This window comes from Manacus vitellinus, unplaced genomic scaffold (genome assembly GCF_001715985.3).
Source record: "Manacus vitellinus isolate BGI_N305 unplaced genomic scaffold, ASM171598v3 scaffold_105_pilon, whole genome shotgun sequence".
NCBI classification, from domain to species: Eukaryota; Metazoa; Chordata; class Aves; order Passeriformes; family Pipridae; genus Manacus; species Manacus vitellinus.
In genome coordinates, this window is record NW_021938824.1 from 92313 (window position 1) to 114463 (window position 22151).

The 22151-nt window shown below is 49.7% G+C and overlaps 1 protein-coding gene across 1 annotated transcript in view; it reads left to right on the plus strand.

The window, feature by feature from the left end:
* Positions 1-22151, plus strand: part of ANTXR1 (ANTXR cell adhesion molecule 1) — a 101347-nt gene that overhangs the window by 60396 nt on the left and 18800 nt on the right. The window contains exons 14-17 of the mRNA XM_029963906.1: positions 4865-4906; positions 12764-12859; positions 13318-13485; positions 20625-20705. Of these exons, the coding sequence (XP_029819766.1) occupies positions 4865-4906; positions 12764-12859; positions 13318-13485; positions 20625-20705 (387 nt within the window). The remainder of the gene's footprint in view (positions 1-4864; positions 4907-12763; positions 12860-13317; positions 13486-20624; positions 20706-22151) is intronic.

The window sequence follows — 22151 nt, forward strand, 5'->3', positions numbered from 1 at the left end:
CATTGGACTTCTCTTACCTCTTGTATGTCTAGAAAGAAGGTTGCATTATATTGCAGATGAAGAAACTAGGACAGGCTCCTGCTTGTATTAGCTTGGAAGTGAAGACCAAATCTCCAAGGATTAGAATACTCAGAAGACACAGCAGACATGGCAGATATAAAAAGGAAATGTTCCTCTACCCAACTCATACCTCAACTATGAAACTGTCACAGGACTGAGAGGTCAAAACTATAAATATGAAAGGAGAAAAAATAAAGATGAGTCAGATGGGTCAGAGTTAATGCTATTAAAAATCCCTGTTTATTAGGACAGCAAAAATACACATTCTGTGGTTTGCAGAAGAGTGAAGGTAAATAAGGACAAAATGATCTGCTCAGTTAAACTGTATACTCCCTTCCCAAATTTTAGTCCTAATTAGAGGCAAAGTCCTTTATTTCTTATTTTGTACTGTTTGCTTCATTTTAAATGATGATCTGTTCCATCCTAAAGCTTCACTGACAAGAAACATATTGCCCCTATTTATCATCTGAAACTCCAGGGACAGTAACTGCGTGTGTGATTGCTGGACAGTGTGAGCTGGTGGAGATTTCTGGGCTCCCAGGATGGAAAACATCCTAGACACATTCCTGGAATATGCAAACTTTGGATTCAACATGTGCTCTCTTATGCCTGAATGGCTACAGAAATTTCAGGGCAACAGAAAATTCATCCTCTCCAATGCTTTTAACCTTCCAGGAGGTGGCTGATAGCATTCCTCTGCTTTGACACTGGGTTATCCATCAGAAACAGCTGCTTCTCCATGGATCTGAGGCATGGGGTGGCTCAGCTAACAGAGACCTGTGTCAGTCACATGAGTGTTGGGATCTGTGAGGAAAGGCAAAGAATTACTTCACTGTCCTGCATTTTCACAACTCAGAGTGTAGAAGTGCTGCAACTGCTCTTGAAGTTCCTTCCTCTGCCATGAAAAGCCAAAGGCCAACCCCTCCAGCCCACAGGCCTTTCCCACCTGGGAAGGACAGACCACATTGCAAGGTTTTTCCAGCATGGGGATGATGGGGAATCCCTCAGGTGCTCCTCACCTGGTGAGGAAACACGGGGCTGGACAATCACGTTCTTCCAAAGCCAGGGGCAGGAGATGCAGTTGCACAGCAATCACAGAGATGGCTTGGGGTTATCAAAACAGCTGAAGAACACATGAACAAACACTCCAGCCTTGCCAAGCCAAACTCCCCAGAGCTGTGCTTGGCCAGGCCCTCTCCCAGCTGAACGCCTTCAGCAGGGCCCTGGGTATCAGCTGGAGGCCAGAGGGGCAGCCAGAGCAGAGCGAGGTGGCCTTGCAGGCTGTGTCCTCACAGGGGCCCTGCCATGGCCTTTCTTCTCTTGTCCTTGGGCTCTTGTTTCTGTTTGTGCCACAGGAGCAAGGGTTTGGGGCTCCTCTGGGACCTCGTTAATCCCCCCCAGCTCTTGCTTTGCCCACTTGTGTGGGATGGCACCAACATGCCCTTTGCTTCACTGTCTTCAGTGCCCCAGGATGAGGGTCTCAGTGTCCCGGGATAAGGGTCTCAGTCTCCTGGGATAAGGGTCTTAGTGCCCCAGGATGAGGATCCCAGTATCCCAGGATAAGGCTCTCAGTGCCCTGGGATAAGGGTCTCAGTATCCCGGGATAAGGGTCTCGTGCACATTCAGCTGTAACTGTAAGAATCCAAAAGGGAGAAGGAGAAGATTTGTGCTGTTTGGAGAACAAAATCCTCTCCTGACCTGGGCAGGGAGACAGAAATGGTATTTTTTTGTGAGGCTTGACCTTCGAGAGGTTGTACAGGCTCAAAGACCCAGAGGACTGAACTCTTTCCGTCTCCAGACGTGTCCAAATGAACCAATCCACGTTGCCAACTTACGGGGTGTTCAGTTATCTTAGAAGTGCAAAGCACTGAAAAATTGAAGGAATTTCTTTTTTTTTTCCCTCTTGGCCTGTGATAGAAAACACTTGATCTGTTTACAGAAGTCAGTTTGCGTGTACGTGTCCGCATATGTTATGAGAAGGAATGCAAACGTATGGAAAACAGCCATCCCTCATTTCCAAGCCTGTAATCTCCAGAGTTTCCAGTGATACTGGCTGAGAAGTTGTGTTTGGATGCTTAGCTGAACCAAATGTGTTGGATGGATTATCCTGATGTTTCGTGCCAATGCAAATGAGAGAAACTCCACTGGAACCCACGATGTTCCACCAGAGCAGGGAATGCTCCAGGAGGGAATGAGGCCACTTCCAGCAGGTACATTTTGGATCAGATATCTGAAGTTTCTCAGCATCCAGTGGGTTTGGATTCAGGGCTTTGGTTCAAAAGGAGGTCTCTTGACAAGTGAGTGCTGCGTGTGTTGGTGCATTGCACACTCTGGGTCAGTGTTTAGTGTATCAAGAGACACGTAAGAAATTATGTTGTCTCCATCTTACTCCAAGGAGCAGCACTCTGAGGAAACCATGCTGATACCCAAGATTTCCTTTCCACAGAGTAGTGCTGTGATGAAGACAAGTTTCCATCCAGTTTTCACAGAATCACAGGATAAGTTAGGTTGGAAAAGACTTCTGAGATCAAGTCCAACCCTTGAGCAAACACTACATTGTCCCCCAGCCCAGAGCACAGAGTGCCACGTCCAGTATTTCTTTGAACATCTCCAGGGATGGGGACTCCAAGGCCTCCCTGGGCAGCCCCTTCCAATGCCTGAACACCCTTTTTCTGAAGAAATTCTTCCTGATGTCCAACCTAAACCTCCCCTGGTGCAGCTTAAGACTGTGTCCTCTCGTCCTGTTGTTGGTTGCCTGGGAGAAGAGGCCAACCCCCACCAGACTATAACCACCCTCAGGGTGGTTGTAAAGTGTGAGAAGGTCCCCCCTGAGCCTCCTTTGCTCCAGGCTGAGCCCCCCCAGCTCCCTCAGCTGCTCCTGGTGCTCCAGATCCTTCGTCAGCTCTGTTCCCTTCCCTGGATCATGCTCCAGCCCCTCAATGTCCTTCCTGAGTTGTGGGGCTCACTGAGGGGCACACTGCAGCCACTTTCCATCCACTTTTCATCATTTTTCATCATTTTCATCACTTTTCATCATTTTCATCACTTTCATCGTTTCTGTCCTGCCTGAGAATAGGAATTTCAGGCTGGGCAGAGAGATGGATGCTGTACAGACACTCCCCAGCTCTGCTGGTCAGTCCCAGCTCTCGGAGCCAACCCCTCTCTACCTCCCTACTGGGGCCTGTGGGGGCACAGCCACGTCTGACCCCAGTCCTGCTGTGCTCCAACACACTCCTCACGTGTCATTCCAGGCTTCCACATGTGCTCTGTGCTTCTGTGCACACAAAGCTGATTCCTAAAGCACGAAGACTCTTTAGCAAGAGTTTCCCCGGGGTGTTGTAGGCCACCAAAAATAAAAGCTCTGTGGCCCAGGAGGAGGCAGAGGCAGAGCTCTACACCCACCACTGCTCTGGGCTGGGACACAAACTGCTCCAGCCCCATCTCTCCTGCCAGAGGCACATGCTCTTCATTAAGGGCCACATTGCATGACTCGGGCTTTGCAGAGGAAAATAAAACCAGTGAGCTCATCTGAGCAGGAAAAACACAAGTGAGAGGCATTGCTGTAAATATTTATATCTTCAGGACCTTTAATGTGATTGTCATTTTCCCTTTCTGCATTTAAACAGCCGGGCTCTTGTTGTTGGGGGCTGTGTCTCTTTCTGAGGGGTGATTTTGGAGCCCACACGTGTCCACCCTGTACCTGGGCAGCCTCTGCCCCAACAGCCCGTCCTGGAGCTGGGGACACTCTGGCACCTCCGGAGCACAGCCCCTGACACATCTGCCTCCTGGGCTGGTGTGTGCAGGGGGAGCTGCCCTGTGCACATGGACATAAAAGGCAGGAGCAGATCCCCCCGGGGCACTGCCGTGCCTGGCGGGGCTGGGCGGGCAGGGGCTGTGCTCTGGGGTCCCGGGGGAGGGAGAGGGGCCTGACGTGCCTGTGTGCGACTGTTCCCGCTGGAAGGGCCTCTGTTGCTCTTGGATGGAGGGCTCTGGGAACAGCCAACTGCCTGCAGAGCCCTGGATGCAAACTTTCTGCATGAAATAATAACCTCACGCCCACATCAACTGAAATGGTTTCTATGGAGAATATCCTGGACCAGTCCACAACCCCATCCTGCTTCTCCATTAGAAACCCTTGGAGAGCCTCAAATATATATATATATTTATATTTTTTAAAGCTTACGACAGTGATTTTATTAACCTGATAATGTGAAAAGCATGAATGTGAAGAGCATGAGGTGGCACAGCCTTCTGGAATGAAGAAGAAAGAATGGCCTGGGAGACAGGCTGGGGGTTTTCACTGCTTTACAGTGTCTCCAGGGCATTTTACTTCATCTTGGTTTCACTTTCCAGCCTTTGTTCAGACTGTAAATTATTTGAGGCAGGATTTGTACACGTGTGCAGAGTCCAGTAGGAGATGCTGATTTTAGTGTGGTTGTTCAGATGAAACATCAACTGTTGTGTGTTGCTTAGAGCCACCACTGACTGTGGCAACTCCTGGGATTAGGAGGCTGGAGGATCAAGGCTCTGAATTTGCTGTTACCTCACTGAAGGAGCAAGGTGATTCTGGAGCTGTAACCAGGAATGTCTCCATGGCAGGGCTTTGGGACACCTCCTGCCTCCCCTCCTACTCTCAGTAACAGTGACTCCAGGAGCACCCCCAGCCACCCTGTGATCACACACTTCACAGATGTTCCCAGCAGCATATCCTGTGGTTTTCTCTTTTGCATTTCTTGGTGACATTTGAATTGTGCTAAAGAACAAAGTATAAATTCACTATTCTGTTTCTTTTTGATCTTTGTAGATCATCAAAGAGCCTCCCCCACCTCCGGCAGAAGACAGTGAGGTGAGTAACTCTGCCACCTGATCTGCTCAGTGTTTGGGACAAGGTTTGTTCAGGGTCCCCACCAAAGGTGGATCTGTGTGTGCAGGACCTCCCCTGAGCAGGCAGTGGAGGAGGACAGGGGCAGACAACACCTCACTGGAACAGCACCAGAGTCAGGCTGTGACTCACAGAAGGGACAACCCTTAAGCCTGTGTTTAACTTTGAAGTTAATGGAACCTAAACATGTGTTTTACTGCCTTCCTGGAATGGCACAGTAATGATTTTGGTGGTTTAGGATATATAACCACTCCTGGCAGCTGATCCCTTGGGCCACAGTTGCTGTGAGTGAAGGCAGCTCGTGGTCCTTGCAATGTGTCTGAAGACAGTGGAGCAGATTCTGAGCAGATGTAAAACCCCACTAAAATCATCTCGATGGCAGAAGAGCTGCACCAGCCAGGGAAGTTTTAATGGAGAATAATCAACAAATGGTAAATCAATATTAAAAATTCCATCTTAATTCTGCCTACGATTTCCAGACGAATCCAGGCACAAATGCTTAAAGCTGTGTCACCATTACTTAATCAGCAGACTGTGCCCAGAAACATGCCCAGTTTTCCATCTGCTCTTTCTCTGTCCTCCTGCTTCCAGCACGCAGTGAGTCTCAGCTTTGCTCCCGCTGTTTTCCACATGGGATTTCACTGCAGTCCCTGGGCTCTGTGCAGGGAGCACTGGTGGCCATGGGAGTTTTTCCATTGACTTCACTGGGGTTTGGATCAGTTCCTCTTAGCTATGCAAGTAAAACTGGCCTTAGATCTGTGCTCAGAGTGATTTGGTTGGTTGGTTTGCCTCATTCTCTGCATCTGGAGACAAATCCATTGCCTGCTTCAGCTTGTGAGTGGAAAAGCTTCCGAAATGGTGCTCTCTGCTCTCCATGCAGTCTGGCCCAGGGAGTGTGGTCTGAGCCAAGGCACACAAATACCCTGAAAGCTCAGTCCTCTGCAGGCCTGTGGGGCTGGAATCCTTTTCCCTGCACTGGGCACAGAGGAATCATTCAGGGCAGCACTGGAACCTCCACCTTGGTGGCACTTGCCCCCTTCAAAACAGGCCTGAAGTAAAATTTTAAATCAGATCATTTGTGAAGCCAAGGGGGATTTGCATTTGGCCCCAGTGCTCCCCATGCCTCCCTCTACAGGCATCTGGCCTGTTCTTCTGAGCAGACATTTGTTTGGGCTGTATGAAAATCCACCAGCTTTGTCAGCTTCTGTCCTCTGAATGAACAGGGAAATATTAACCTAAAATTGCACATGGCTTTGTTCTGCATCACACATGCCTCCAAGCCAAGGGATTCAGTTGCTGAAATTAATTAAAATACATCATTCTGGAATGCTGGCTCCCTGGCCAAGGAGTGGAAGGGGAAGTTACATCCCTGTGCTCAGAGGGAAGTCGTGCGTCACCTCAAGGAAGCCTTTTGTCAAAGCAGCAAGTGCTGCAAATGAGAGCAGTTGCTGCAGAATAAACTCATTGCAGCAGAGAGCTTTAAATTCAACTTGTCCAGGCTTTGGTTGTGCCCAGAGAGAGCACTGCCCAGTACCTGAAACATGGCATTAACTAGAACCTGTACTTTACCTGCTGCCTCTTTAATGCAAGAGGGGATCTGTACATTCTTTTGGCTGTTCTGCTCTCTGGGATGGCAGGTTTTGGTTACAACAACCCTGGAATATTTGGGTTGGAAGGGACCCTAAAGATAATCTCATTCCAACCTGCCATGGGTAGGGACACCTTCCACTAGCCCAGGTTGCTCCAAGCCCTGTCCAACCTGGCCTTGGACCCTTCCAGGGCTGGGCCATCCATCCATCCAATGTGCCAGCATTGTAGGGGCTGCTCTGATGGTGGAATTTCAGCTGTACTTCCCACCAGAGCACATCCCCTAACTCGGTGCTCAGTTATCCTCAAGCCCATCCAACACATTTAGCAGCCAAAGGATTCTTCCAAAGGAAGATGTAGTTCATCCCATTTTAGAAGCTCTTTAGCATCAGAGCAGTGCTCAGAAATCAGTAAGGCTTGAAGCTGGGACTTGTACTGTGTGTTTTTGCCAGACAGAAGAGCTTCCCACTAGTGGAAAAATAGCTGAAGCTCTGAAAAGATGCATTATGTTGGTCCTCTTGGAGACACTGGTCCACAGAATGGGACTGGCAGTCATGTGATGCTTTCACAGAAGGTTGGAGGCTCCAGATTTTCTACTTTGCTCAAAACAAATGGAAGATGGAGTTGGTTTTCTACAATCCAGTTTTCCTCAGGTGATGCAGATGTCCTCTCTCCCTGCAGGGAACCAGCAACTGCTCCTCTCCAGCATGACAGAGGGCTAATCCCTCCAGCAGCAGGGTTACAGGTCCATTGCTTTTCTTCTCCCAAAAGTCTTGGCCAAACAAAAAGACAAGAGGAATTCTTGCATCAGCAGATTTGTTAGCTGAGGCCCACAGGAGGCAAGGAGAATGCATTATCCTGTGACAATGAGGGGAAAGTCGTGCTGCTGTCAGACCAGCCAAGGTTTTACTGAACTCCCTTTTAAAGGCCTTTGGAGACATATTGGAGACACGCTTGCTATTGGTGAAGGAAATACACTACAAACTTCCAATTAATTCATTCAGAAATTGCAAATGTCATCAGCTCACCCCTGAGCTGCTCAGACAGCACGGGATGCTGAGGAGGTGGGGCCCAGAGCAGGACAGATGGTTTCACTTACAGCCAGGAAGGATTGAGTTAATGCCAAGCGGAAGAGGGGAATGGCTGAGGAGCCAGAGAGCACCTTTCTGGCCTGGGATTAGTCACTGAAGGTGGATCAAAACCACACTCTTCTACTTCCAGTGAATAGGAAGGCTTTTTCTAGCCCTGCTGGAGGAAGACACAGCCGCTCTTACTCATGTGTCCCATCACCTTTAGGCTGAGCTTATTGGAACAACTCTTGCTCAGCTCAGCCCAGAAGTTTACCACAGGGCCAAAGCTGTTTCTACTACAGCAACACATCTTCTGCATCAAAAAATCCCAACTTGCAGATCTCTGCAGCTTCCAACAGTTCCCTACTCACTACCTGGCCCACAGAAGGATAGACTGACTGCAGGCAGTGCATAAACTGGAGCCCTCCCAAGCATCCCCAGGAGACACCCACTGTCCTCACTGCTGCCCTGCCCTGTGAACAGAGGCTAAACCACACTGCTGTCCTGTCCTGGCAGCACTGGTTCCCACAGCAGGGATCAGGGACACAAAGCTCCCTGGCAAAGCCAGGCAGGGTGTCCATGTGATCAGAACTTCCCTTTCCTCACCTCTCAGACCCGTTTTTTCCCGTGTGCTCTGTCACCCAAGCTCCACAGTGCCCCGGAGTGTGGCACCAGAGCCAAGCCACCAACCAGCCTGTAATTGGATAATTCTTATGTCTGTTGTCCTCTTACCCACATACAGCAGAGCAAACACACACAAGAAAGTCCTGGAGAGACAGGGCCGTTGTCACTGTGCTGGGAGGCAGCTTGGGAAGGAGGGATTTAACTCACTGTTGTTCAGCCAAGGGATGAAACCCCCTGTTCAGCTCAATCCACTTTGATTGCTGTGAACTAATTTCTCCCACAACATTCATGAGGCCAGAGAATGACTAAAAGAGATTCATCTGCCTGAACCCTGGTTTGGTTGGAAGGGACCTTAAAGACCGTCTCACTCTACCCCTCTGCCCATGGGCAGGAGCACCTTCCACTGGACTGGATTGCTCAATTATTGCTGTTCATTATTCTTTTCTGAACTGTTTTCCTCTCTTTTCCTGGAAAGTCTTGCTAGGGGGGTAGCAAAGCAAGCTCCAGAGAAAGGATCTGCTAGGAATTTTTTGTAGGCATCAAGGCAGGAAATTTATTCTGCTGTTCCTGAAACAAAGCCAGGCCCCAGTGGTGTGCCAGTGCTTTTCCTTCCCTGTACTCCCCTTTTACAGCGAGTTATGGAAATATGGGTGGAGGAGAAAAAGAACCTTTCAAGAGACAGGCATTTAAAAGAAAAAAATGGGGGTGCTGTTGGCAGCAGCTGAGGTGCAGGTATTGCACCATGGAGATGTGGAGTTTTATGGCCAAATTTCAGATGAAATATCCAGGCAGGCCCAGCACAATGCCCAGGCTGTGGAAGTTGGGATAAATCACATCACAGTGCAATGGGAGCACTGGTGGTAATTCCCTTCACCTTATCAGACCTTATTTCATCCTCCTGTAGCTCAGAGTCTGAGCTCTGGAGTGGGAGCAGCTCAACATCCTTCCTTCCTCAAAACAGGGCTTCCTCTGGTCTGTGCACACACTGTGCATGTGGAGGACATCACTTCAGGCAGGACCCCTGAGGATCTGTGCACAGACAAACGGGCAGTTTCTGTGCTCAGCAAGGCCAGCAAAGGTGCTTTGCTCAACATTTGTGTCCTGAGGATGAGCTGATATCAAGTTGAAGTTGGGGCTGTTCAGGCTGGAGAAGAGAAGGCTCTGGGGAGACCTCAGAGGGTCTAAAAGGGTTCCAAGAGCTGGAGAGGGACTTAGGACAAGGGTTGGAGTGCCAGAACAAAGGGGACTGGCTTCTCACTGCCAGAGGCAGGGTTAGATGGGATATTGGGAGGAAATTTTTCCCCATGAGGGTGGGGAGGGCCTGGCACAGGTTGCCCAGAGAAGCTGTGGCTGCCCCATCCCTGGAAGTGCCCAAGGCCAGGTTGGATGGGGCTTGGAGCAACCTGGGCTGGTGGAAGGTGTCCCTGCCCATGGCAGGGGGTGGCACTGGATGGGCTTTAAGGTCCCCTCCCAACCCAAACCATTCTGGGATTGTATGTGTGAGTGTTTTGGTGCCTCATGGGGTCTTTCTTCAGCTGCTCCTTGGCAGAGCACCAGGAGAACGTTTCCTCTGAGATGATCTGGGACCCGTGAGCACTCTCTGCCAGAGGTTTGGGCCAGTGACAGGCAAAGAGACAAGAGAACCCAAAGTGATGAGTTTATGCAGCTGCAATTCAGATGCCTGGCAGGGAATAATGTACCAAGTAAAACCTTCCAGAGCAGGAGGAAAAGTTCCCTGAGAACAGAGCAAGGTGTCCTCAAAGTGTAACAAAGCCTCTGCAGCTGAGAGGTGGCCATGGGATTTGGAAATGAGTCCAGCACTGGGAGAAGGAGGCAGAAAGGAGCCTTGAGGACAATGGATTCACCTCCTTGTTCTCTCAGCTGTAAAATTCAATGATAGCATCTCTTATTCAGAGGAATGATTGTCCTGTTGTGTCTCAGCCCTTGGTGCAGGCAGAGCTCTCTATAAATGCTGAATTCTGACAAAATTCAGGCACTGCAGAGACAACTGGGAAAATAATTATAAGGGTGGGGAGAGGGGTAAGTTGTCCAAGTGGGTTTTTTTTTTATATCTAGCCAAACTTAGTTTGAATTCTTACCCTGAGTGGTTCAGATGTCCCTTGTGGAGCCTGAATTATCCTTGTGTTACCCACAGATGAGGTTCCCTCAGGTCGGGGTCAGAGTATCCAGAGCCTGGCCTGGCCTCTGAGATAAACAGAGATCTTTGTTTTCTGCAGTCCAGCAGTGATGAATCTGGATCTCTGACTGTGAAATGCAGCTCTGTCCTGTTCCTTCTGATTTTGTAAGAGAAACTCTAGCTCCATCTAAAGCAGATTTTGGGGGTGGAAAGTTGCCGAGTTCTGTACAGTCGGTTTCCAGCATCCTTAAATGCACTTGGATTTTCCGGGGCTGTTTTTTGTGCTGCAGCTGGGGCAGAGCTGGAGCTGCTGCTGCAGTTCTGCCTCAGGTGCAAACCCTGCGTAACCACAGGTAGAAAAATGCAGGTGAACCAGAGCCGGGAAGGGAGAATTCAGCCCTGCTCAGCCCTTGGGAACAGGGCACTGGGCTGGGGTGCTGGGCAGGGGGATCGTCTCCCTCCTGCTCCCCATTTCTCTGCTCTTCCCTCCCCTGACCCCCCATTTCCAGTTGCTTTCCTTCGGCTCCTCACACACTGACCAAGTGTGCAGGACAGCACTGCTGGGGTGCGTTGTTTTGGTTTTTGTTTTTTTTGCTTGTATTGCAAAACCTCCCATGCCCTTGCAAACATGTAAACAGACTCATTCTGCAGAAAACTTGTGACTCCTTTGTTTTTCAAGTGGCCGCTGATGTCTCTGTGTGCCTCGCTCTGTTCTGGCTCCTCTCTCACACTGAAGGGACTTGCAGGGCTTTTAAGGGCTTGTGGGGAAGATTTCCTAAACTCTGGTATTTCCTGTTGTGAGAAGTCCAGTCTGTGCTAAACTGAAGAGAGAGAAAGAGAATTGCTGAAGGAAAATATTTAGATGGCTTTGCTTCAATTATTTTTTTTTTTTTTAAAAATCCTCCTGGAAAACTTCATGCAGAGATATTAAGTTCTTGGGTTGCAGCAAAGAGCCTCAGCAGCTCTGCCCAGAGTGAGAGAAAGAGATCAACTACACAGAGTGAAGACCTTCACTCTTCCTTTAGATCAGGACAAATTTTGCAGCCCAATTTACGTGTACTTTGATAAACAGAAGTGCTTCTGCTTACCATGAAAAGCGCAGTTTGTCTTGGATTTTTTTCCCCCCAGTTTTTCAGTTTTCCTGCTGGGGAGTTTCAATTTCAAAGTATTTTTGGCTTTTCCCGTCTTGGAAAGCTCCTCAGTTTTGGACTTTTGCCAAATCCCTGTGAAAAATTAAAAAAAGGAGAAGAAAAAAGAGAGAGGGACCATTTTTCTTTTCTCTCCACATTTTTCACAGGAAATACTTCACGTTTTTGATGAACTCTACTTTTCTGCTTTGCCAGTTCACAGCCTGAGCTGTAGAAATTAAAGGGAAAGGCACTATCAGAGCTCCACTTACACTCTGCCCTATATATAGTGCAACAGAGAATACAGAGTATTAAGTACACTCACTGAAGCTTTAGCAGACTCTTTTTAAATAAACTTAAGGAGGTTTTCTGGAGCTGTTAATTTGCCCATATCCGAATGTCATCACAAGACCAGGGTGCTGAGCAGGTGGGGGAGGTGCCTGCAGTGTGTAAGGGCAGAACAGAGAATTTCAGCCCCGTGTTGTCACACAGGGCCTGACTTTCCTTTGGCATAAGCCACGGGACTCCCTGAGGCCACACGGACTTCCATGGGCAGCCTCTCCAGCTGAGGCACAAGTTCACTATAGGAGCTAATTCCATTCTTGTGACTTTTCCATCCCATTACTCTTGGCCAGCTCATCCCAATAAACCTCATCTCCATGCTGGGCATTCCTGCTGGGGTTGTTCCCAAAGGCACCCCCAGTCTGCCATCACTCAGGAGCAAATGGCCTGGCTGTCTTGGTCTTTCCCCCCACTCTGTCAGCTCTGAACTCCAAAATGATGATTTATCTGGGCCCTGGAGGGTTCCTGCAGCACAGGGAGCCCCGAGCAGCAGCAGCTGGGCCTCCCCTCTCACAGGCAGAAATGATGGCAGAAGTGAGTCCCTGCACATCACCCAGCCCTGCAGCCACAACACCCCAGCTCCTGAGCTCTGCTGACTGTTAATTTGGTGGCTCTTTCAATGATTTTGCAACTTGGAAACAATTTACTTCCGTGAATTTAAACATGATGAAAGACAGTCTCCTGAAAAAAACAACACAAAAAGACAAAAATCTCGTTCTTGCTGGAGCTGGCCTGTACCTTTCAAGTGGTGGTGGTGTTTATATCATGAAACATTTTCTTTTCATGAGTGTACATCCTCTGGAAAATTAAGAGGGAGAGACCAGAACCTTGCCTGCCCTGGCTCCAGCAGGCTCAACACAGACTGGGACTGTTTATTCCTTTCCATCCATGGTCATTCTTCCTCACAGTGCCACCCCTTCCCTCTGTTTTGTAGGAAGAAGATGATGATGGCCTTCCAAAGAAGAAATGGCCAACAGTAGATGCCTCTTACTATGGTGGACGAGGAGTTGGAGGCATCAAACGGATGGAGGTAATTAAATCCCAGGGCATGGACCAGAACTGATCTGGGGACTGAGCTGTGATTCCCTCTGCAATTTACCCAGGAAGAAACTCAGGGGATAAGCACAAACTTCTTTAAGCTTTTTTGGTACCTCTGAGCCCAAGTTGGTTTTTGTATAGGAATATTTGAGAGCCAACCATAGATTCCTGAAGTATGGGATCATCTTTCTTCTGCACTAAAGCAAGATCCTCCTCCATGCCTGGGACACAGGGGCAGTGTTGCCATACACCGTACAGGGAGATGGGTTTAGTTTCTCCGAAAATCTTCCCCACTCTCACATTCCTGATCAATCACAATGAAGGAGGAGTTCACAGTGTGGGGTGTAGTCCAGAAACAAGCTGCAGAGCCTGTGCATTGCTGCTCCCCTGGCTCTGGACCCTGGGAAGTGCAGCAGGTCCTGCTCTAACCTGTGCTGGCCCCCGTTCCAGGTGCGCTGGGGAGAAAAGGGCTCCACGGAGGAAGGGGCCAAGCTGGAGAAGGCCAAGAACGCGCGGGTGAAGATGCCGGAGCAGGAGTACGAGTTCCCCGAGCCCCGCAGCCTGGCCAGCAGCATGCGCAGGCCCTCCTCCCCACGCAGGTGGTACTCGCCCATCAAGGTACGTCCAGCCCGGGGCTGTGCTGCTGGGGGGCTTCCAGAGATCCCTGCTGAGGGTTCACACCCAGGGCCAGGATCACAAACCTGAGGCCTCCAGGTGCTGCTGCAGGAGCTGTGCCCGAGAGAGCCACCTGATGTGCTGTGGAAAGCAGCCACGGGGGGCAGTGGGGATTTCCCACCTGGATGAGCAGGTTTTGGGGTTGCTTTTCTTTCTTAGGCCAGAACAGGACCCTGATCTCCTCCGGTTTTTTAGCAGCTTCTGGGAAGTGCTTTCAGACTCGACTGCACTCCTAAGGGTCCACACTGCACATTCCCTGAGATGTAGGGAATCAATAGCATCCTCTTCAGAGATGATTAAGGAACTGTCCTCTGATGAGGACAGACTGCAGGAGCTAGGCCTAGTTAGTCTGGAGAAGAGAAGACTGAGAGGGGATCTCATCAGTGCATATAAATATCTCAAAAGGGTGTCAAGAGGATGGTGTCAGACTTTTCAGTGGTGCCCAGTGACAGGATGAGGAGCAATGGCCATAAACTAAACAACAAGAAGTTCCATCCCAACATGAGGAAGAACTTCTTTCCTCGGAGGTGGCAGAGCCCTGGAACAGCTGCCCAGGGAGGGCGTGGAGTCTCCTCTCTGGAGACATTCCAAACCCACCTGGATGTGTTCCTGTGTCACCTGCTCCAGGTGACCCTGCCTGGGCAGGGAAGTTGGACTGGATGATTTCCAGAGGTCTCTTTCAACCCCAACAATTCCATGATTCTGTAATCCTCTCCTTAGAAAGAGGGGGAAAATAGGAAGCAAATTGCTGCTGAATGTCCCCAGGGAGGACTGTCCTCAGCAGACCAAGGGCTGCAGCCCAGCAGATGGGTGTGTGCCAGCAGACAGGGCTCACAGGGCAGCACACTCACCTCAGGACAAGGACTGGGATGAATTAGAGCCTCGGAGGGGGAAGGTCAAATTCCCCCCAGTGCCAGGTCACATCAGTGCAAACCTGCCCAGCAGGGATCCCAGGAATGGGGGGACTCCCCTTCCCTGCCATCTGTCCCCAGGACAGGCAGCTGTTCCCCAGCTTGTCCTCACTGACACAAACGGTTGGCAGTGAACAGAACAGAGCAGCTGAGAGCTGAGCTGGAGCAGAGCTCTTCCTTGCACGTGGGAATGCTGCTTGTGGGGAACAAACCACACAAACAGGTATTAACTGCGCCATCCAGGAGTGCTGGGGGGGCACTGCAACATCAAAGAGCTGATGTCTTGCATCCAGGACTAATTCAGCTGTCCTCAGGAAAGGAGAGCAGCTTAACAACTGTGTGACTGCTCTAATGAAAAGGGGAAAATAATCTCAGGTTTATCTCTTTTGGGAAATGCTGATGCCCTTCTCGTCTCTTCAGTCTGGGGTTTTTGGAGCAGCACTGTAGTTATCAGGCTCAGAAAAGACTGAAAACACCCAATTCATATCCAAGTGCAAACCTTGCACCACAAGAACTTGGGTTTGAAGAGCTGAGGTGCTGGTTTAGGGTCTTAGAAACCCTCTATGGGCCATTTACCTGCAAAGGGGGTGTGTGTAACACATAAGGAACATTGCAGTGCATAGAGCTCACCTTAAACTTGATTAAAAAACTTCAGGCAGTGAGATGTCCTACGCTGCAGTACACCCGGGGTTCCCTGCTTTGGATCTTGTTCCTGCTCAGCTCCAGGCAGTGCCCACAGGAATTTGGGCAACTCACATGTTTTGGCTTTCCTCAGCCATTGATCTTGCAGCTGGTTCAGCTCCAGTGGTGGGAATGCCCAGGATGCACAGGGGAGTCATCTGAGAGCAGAGCCTTGCCTTGTGTTGTAATGACTTCACCGTGTGTCCATGAAGGTTGTTCATCCCACACTGGGACAGGTTGGAGTCAGTCCTGTGAGCTCGGGGTGGGGAGTGGAGCACACCCAGTCCCACAGAGCTGCTCCTTTGTTCCTCAGTGCACTGCTTTGTCCTTTTGCATCAGTGCATTTGTAAAACACACCAGCTCCATCTGGGAGATCCCCCCCGTGTGCTCCTGGAAGTGACCTCACTCAGCAGGCAGACACAGTGGGGCTGGTTTTTGCCACTGAGCTGACAAGCACTGATCTAACTCCAAGAGCCCTGAATTCCTGCTCAGGCAGCTGGAACCCCTGTGGGCACAACTCCCTGAGATAACCCTCTGAGAGCTGGGGCCTTTCCCACACGAGGTGCTGCTGAGTTTCTCCCCTTTCCCAATTCAAGCTGTTGAATTACAGGAGACCTTCAGTGATTTTTCGGGGTTTATTCTGCATGGTGGGAAATCAGTTCTGAAAAGAGGAGTCAGATTTGTTGCAGATTTGTGTCCCAGCTGGAAGTTCTCCAAAGTTCAAGAGAGTCTTGGAGGAAAGATTCAATGTATGTAGGGCTCTGGAACAGTTCTGACTCTGGAACAGCTTTTGCTTCATAACAACAAGGATTCAGTTATAAGGGGGCCTACAAATATTAAGAGTATCTCATGGGTGATATATATTCTTAATTCCTTTAGAAATATCTCTCTTATCTACCATTCCAAGTGCATACAGGAAAAAGACAGTTCCAATCCAAGGCCTGATATCCAAACACTCCCAAAACTTTGGGGTGTTCCACATCTGGATAGTATGTAGTATTAGTATTTAGCCTGGAGAAAAATTTACCTAATAATTAATTGGCACCACTGCCCTGATTGAGCCACACCCAAAAGGGCAGTGTATGGAGACAGGATAACTGCATCCAGCACTTTCTCCGCGTACAATCATGAGCACTCATCAAAACCAGGAAGAACCAGGAATTCCTATGGAGCAGAATCCTGCTGTCCTACAGGGAATTGGCAGAACTGGCCAAATTCCTCAGCACTGTTGGCAGAAGCTCTTGTCCTGGGAGCACCTGGAGATGAATTTGGCATTACTCAGGGAAGCTTTCATGGAGCCATGGCAGGGGAGGCGAGGAGAGAGAACCTGGGAGCTCCCCAGGGCTGGACCTCCCCAGGGCAGCGCTGCTGGAGTGGATCCATCCTTCTCTGCTTCGTCCAGTCTGGGTTTGAAGTAACACAGAGGCTTCCACCACTTCTGGGGGGGATATTCATAGACTCCCAGACCTCACCCACAGGAAATGGCTCCTGATACTCAGCCTGAATGTTCCTTCATCCCCCTGATCCAAGTGCACTTGGCTCCTCTGGTTAAAGGAGATGTTGAATTTCCACCCCCTCCACCAGGCTAGTGGAAAAACCTCTTTGGGAGTGAGATAAATATGCATGTAACAAGCTGCTTAAAAAATCCTTGGTAAAGGAGAAGGGCGATGAATTAAACCTCGGGAACAGCAAAACAAGGTCTCTCGAATCTGACACAGAGCCAGGAAATTCACATTTTAGGGCCAGTCATCTTGCTGGCCACAGGCCTCCTCTTCTCCATGCTGCACAAGTACCAACCTGTACTTGGAGTGTTCAGCCCTTTGGAGTTCATGTGACGGAGTTCTTCTTCCCTCTGTTTTTTAATCTTCCCAGAGTCATGTCTATAAACAGGTAGACAGCTGAGAGTGGATTAGATTCCCTTTTGAAATGCTCCAGAGATTTATTTGCTACCAAATGTGGCTACTGATACTTAAGGGACTGTGGTTATTGTTATTGCTATCCTGACTTGCTGCTGTGACTCCTTAGCATGGTGCCAGCTGGATTATCCTGCTTTTAAAATGTCATTTCAGCTGTTTGAAAAGTCAGTGCAGATAATCCAAGGAGAATGACAAATCTAAAAACTTCTTAAGCAACTCACCAAATCCCCAGTTCATCTGACAGGGAGGGACAGCACAAAACGTGGATGGAAGTGAATCAGAGAATCAGGGAATTGCTAAGGTTGGAAAAGACCTCTAAGGTCCTCAAGTCCAACCACAATGCAGCACCACCACCATGTTCACCTCTAACTCATGTCCTAAGTGCCACATCCACGTGTTTTTTGAACACTTCCAGGGATGGTAACTCCCCCACTGCCCAGGGCAGCCTGTGCCAAGGCTAAACAACTCCTTCTGTGAAGAAATCTTTCCCAATGTCCAACCTAAAACTTCCCCTGGCACAACTTGAGGCCATTTCCTCCCATCCTGTCACTTGTTACCTGGAACAAGAGACTGACCCCCACTTCACTACAACCTAAGTTTGAAGCAACAAATGTTGGTCTCAAAAAGAAACCCCAGTGAATCCTCCGTGGGGCCACTCCTGCCCCGACTGATCCACGTGTCCCTGGAACGTTCTCCAGCCTTTGTCCCTCCTGTCCCTCTTCACAAAGCTGACATGGCCTTGCTGGAAGAGGCCCAAGTGCAGCTTGGATTTACAGACAGGTTACAAAACTGCCTCTGACTGACACCACCAGGTCTCAGAGCACTGTGGGATCAGGTACCAGGGCCAAAATGGTGCTGAATGAACCACGAATTCAGAGGAAAATGGATTCATGTTAAAGCAAAGCCTGGAACTGTGCCCTCCTTCATTTGTCATCTGCCCTCACTGGTTCTATTTTCTGGGCTTCAGATCTAAAAGGACTCAAGGCTTTATTTGCCTCCAGACCTTTCTTTTTTCTCCAAGTGACCTTGTGATTCAGCTGCAGAGGAGTTCCCAGACACAGGCCCAGCCCATCCACTGGAGAGCACAGAAGGGCTTATATTTCCACATGGATGCATTGCCATTTCATTTCTTCAACCAACATCATCCTTTCCATATGCACACTCCCTCCCTTCCACCCAGATGTCTCAGGCAGACCCTGAGGCTCCATTCAGACTCCCAAAGATGGAGCTCTTGGCTTTTCCCAAGAAATCCTGGTACGTTCTTGGAAATTAGGACCGAAGAGTAAAAAGGACTTTTTTTGTTCCATGGAAAATTGTCATTTTGCCTCTGGTTTCCTAAAGGAAAAATGGAAGAAAAAGGTACTTAATTCTGAAGTTGTCAGAGTGGACAGGAGATCAAGAGCTACCACCAGCTCTGCTCTAGGAGGAAAGATGGATTGGGATAGAAGGGATGGCTTCCCTCAGGTCTGAGGGGTTCTGCTGTCCAAATGCAGAAGAATCTGACAGAGAAGTTTCTTACTTCTTCCTTTGAGAATAACAGACTTTCCTGGCTCTCACCTTGGGAAGTCTTTTCCCAGTATCCTATGGAAACAAGTTCTATGCATTCTGTGTGTCAGTCTGTCTCCACCCATGTCTCCAACTCCCAAATAAGCTTTGAACCATTGGCTCCATGCACTGGTTGAGGAATAGAGGTCTCAGAGAGGATTATGGCCCTGATGGTTCCTAGAAAAGGGAAGGGAAAGATTCTCCCCATGAAGGGGGGAGAGCACACATGGAATGCACTGAGTGTTAGGATACCAGGGAACCAAAGTCACTGAGGACCTTCCAAACACCCAGCTCTTGCCTTCCCAGGCACTGCAGTTCACTGCCCAGACCCAGGCTGTCCAGAAAACAAGCTGCCTTGCTCTTAATGATGCCACTGACTCTTTCCCCACCACCTCTGGCATGTCCAGCTCACATTTCCATTTGTTAATCCTGTCCCACAATAGTTACTCGAGGCAGTTCTGCTCTCACAAAAGTGTTGTAGGCTTTGTTTCAAGGAACCAGGGAGTGATCAGACAGGAGATTCTGGGTCCAGTCAGGGGTCAGTCTTCAGGTTTGATGTGCTCATCTACAGGAGATAGTTTTGTACCAAAGGACAACTTTGTCCATTCTCAGAATATCCTGTCTCTGGCTCTGCAGGTACAGTAAGTGCACTGAATGTTACTGGTGGGGGGTTGGCTCATGGTTTAATATCACAGCACATGGAGCATTTGGAACAATACTTGTGGAAACATTAATAAATGCTGTTTGTTCTTAACCCTCTCCAGAAATTTTTACAAATCTTTGGGTGTTGTGCACCTAACAGACAGAGGGCCAAATGGCAAAGTTAATGGCAGTAGAGTTTGATCAAATAATCTTGAGCTCGTAACATGTCTGTAGCCATCCACGGAGCCAGCCAAGGTGCTGCAGTCCTCTAAACCCTCCTGCAAGTCTTCCAGGAGCTGAGTCCACTGTGCCAGTGACACCCTGGCCTGTTGCAGTGGGGATATAGCAGGAGTCCCTCAGCAGCAGACGTGCATTTCAGAGCAGATGATATTTCTCCTGTGGCCTCGCTGAGCTCGTTTGCAGAGTAACCGCAGGCTTGGCGTGTGCTGTGGCTCTGAGCTCCTGTCAGGGCTGAACGCTGGGCCTGCAGGGCAGGAGGCAGCTCAGGAGGGGCAGGGACCACACAAATCAACCAGACTCTCTGTCAGCGAGACCTTTCAACACGCTGGGGGTTCAGCACTGCCCGTCTGGGCCGTGCATGTGCACACGTGTGGGGAGGGCTGCGGGGTGTGAGACCACCCGGGAGGGAGCAGCTCCTCAGAACTGGGGTGCTGGGGCAGCCTCTGAGCTCCTGGGGCTGGAGGGCTTTGACAGACACGTGTTGACTGTGTGATTTTCCAGACTGACTGGAAAATCTGCAGATCTGAGCTGGCACACAGGGTGGGCCGGGGGAGCCTGGTGGGAGCTGGAGACGTGACTGTCTTGCTGGCTGGCAGGAGGGACTGAGCAGCCACCACACAGCACCCAGCTGGGCTCAGCTGCCCTGGCACTGGGGAGGGACGGGCTCTCACTCAGCTCTCCCCAGCAGGTTGTTTTGAGACATAAATCAAAATGATTTTTAACATGTCATGATGGTCACCCAGACCTAGAGACAAGCTGTCAGCCAGGGGAGGAGGCACAGTTGGAAAGGCGTCGTATGAATTCCCCTGGTCGCTCTGCATTGCTTTGGCATTTTGCTGGTGATGGTGTCAGGAGCTGAGTAGGTGTTAGTCTCTCTCTCAGCCCAGGTGGTATCTGAGTCACTTTGGAAAGGTTGGGTACATGGATACTGTTACCTGGCAGACACCTGAAAGCTCCTCTGCACTTGCAGCAAGTGTCTGTGAGAGAAAACATTGCTCTTCAGCATCTTCTATGGGCACTGGAAACGACTGAGTAAACCCTGCGTGGGTCCCAGCTGTGTTGTCCCTGCCCTGCACTTTGCACAGAGCATAACAAACACCCTGTTCCTCTTGGTTCATAACAAACACCCTGTTTCTCTTGGTTCCAGGGGAAGCTGGACGCTCTCTGGGTCTTGCTGCGGAAAGGATACGACCGCGTGTCCGTGATGCGCCCTCAGCCAGGAGACAAGGTACTGTGCTCAGAACATCTCCTCACAGCAGGGAGAGGTGACATCCCTCTGTGGCTCCTGACTGCCTTGGCACGTGGGACCGAGGGCAGAGGCTGAGCCCAGCTCAGAAACAACCAGTCAGGTCTGTCAGCATTGTGTGTGGCGGTTTGGCCGATGCAGTGCCAGGATGAGCTGTCCCGGGGCAGGGGCAGGAATACCCACCCAAGAGCCCAGCACAGTCCTGCCCCTGGGGCACAGAGCTGCTCTCAGTCAGCCACAGAAGGAATTCTGATGAATAGGAAGGGATATTCCAACATATTTTGATATGACTCAAGGAAACAGCGTGAAGCTGTCAGGGCAGGGTCAGGTTGGATCTCAGGGAAAGGTTCTTCCCCCAGAGGCTGGTTGGGCACTGCCCCAAGGCTGCCAGAGCTCCAGGAGGGTTTGGACAATGCTCTCAGTGACAGGGTGGGATTGTTGGGGTGTCTGTGCAGGGCCAGGGGTTGGATCAATAATCCTTGCAGGTCCCTTCCAACTCAGGATATTCTGTGGTTCTGTGATTTTCCTTCGTTAAATTCACCTCATGGTGGAAAATGTCAGTTATGTGAATGTCTTATGCAGTCGGTTCCACACCTCTGACACAAATCAACAACAGGGCTCGGAGTAGCTTCAGGAATAGATTTGTCTCAAAGTGTAACTGCAACATTGTGAAGACTTCAGGAAATTCAACTGCACAGGAAACAGTTTTTTGGTGGAGAATCACAGGTCTGTAACATTTGGCTTCCTGTAAGGAGTTTTGTTGAATACAGGCCCAGTGACCCATTGTGAATTAGAAGGTTTAATATTTTATTCCTTCCAGAGGAAGATTTGCTGAAATGCCTTCACTGATCCTGATTTCTGGGAGAAAAACTGGTAACATACAGATTGCTGGTGCCTGGCAACAGTCCCTCAGAAATCAGGTCTGAAGAAAGCCTGTCCTGCGAATAATTTTTTTGACTTAACAAGCTAAAATTATTTGTATGGCAGGTGCCACTTTCATTTCTGCTGGGGAGAATCCACTGGAACAGTTCCCAGCAATTCCTCTTGGTGCAGCTGCCAGGAGGCTCCGTCCCTTTTCGGTGACACGTCCCTTGGACATGTCCCTGTGTCCTGTCACAACAAGCACCAGCAGGATCAGCCCATACAGGTGTTACATGATCCACCCTCAGAGTAAATTAAGCCCTTTATGAGTGAGTTGTGCTACAAGGGATCTCTGACCTGGTACGATGTGATTTAGTGTGAAAGAGGAACTGGCTGAAAATGCACCCAGGTTTGGAGCTGCTGAAATAACTGTTTCTCTCCAGCTCACTCCTGTGTTTGGGCACTTCCCTGTGTAGCTGTGAAGCACTTCCAGACCCTCCTGTAAGGGTAGACTGCTCTTAGAACATTTGTTTTCCTTCCATGAGCCTGAGTGTTTGACTGCTTTGA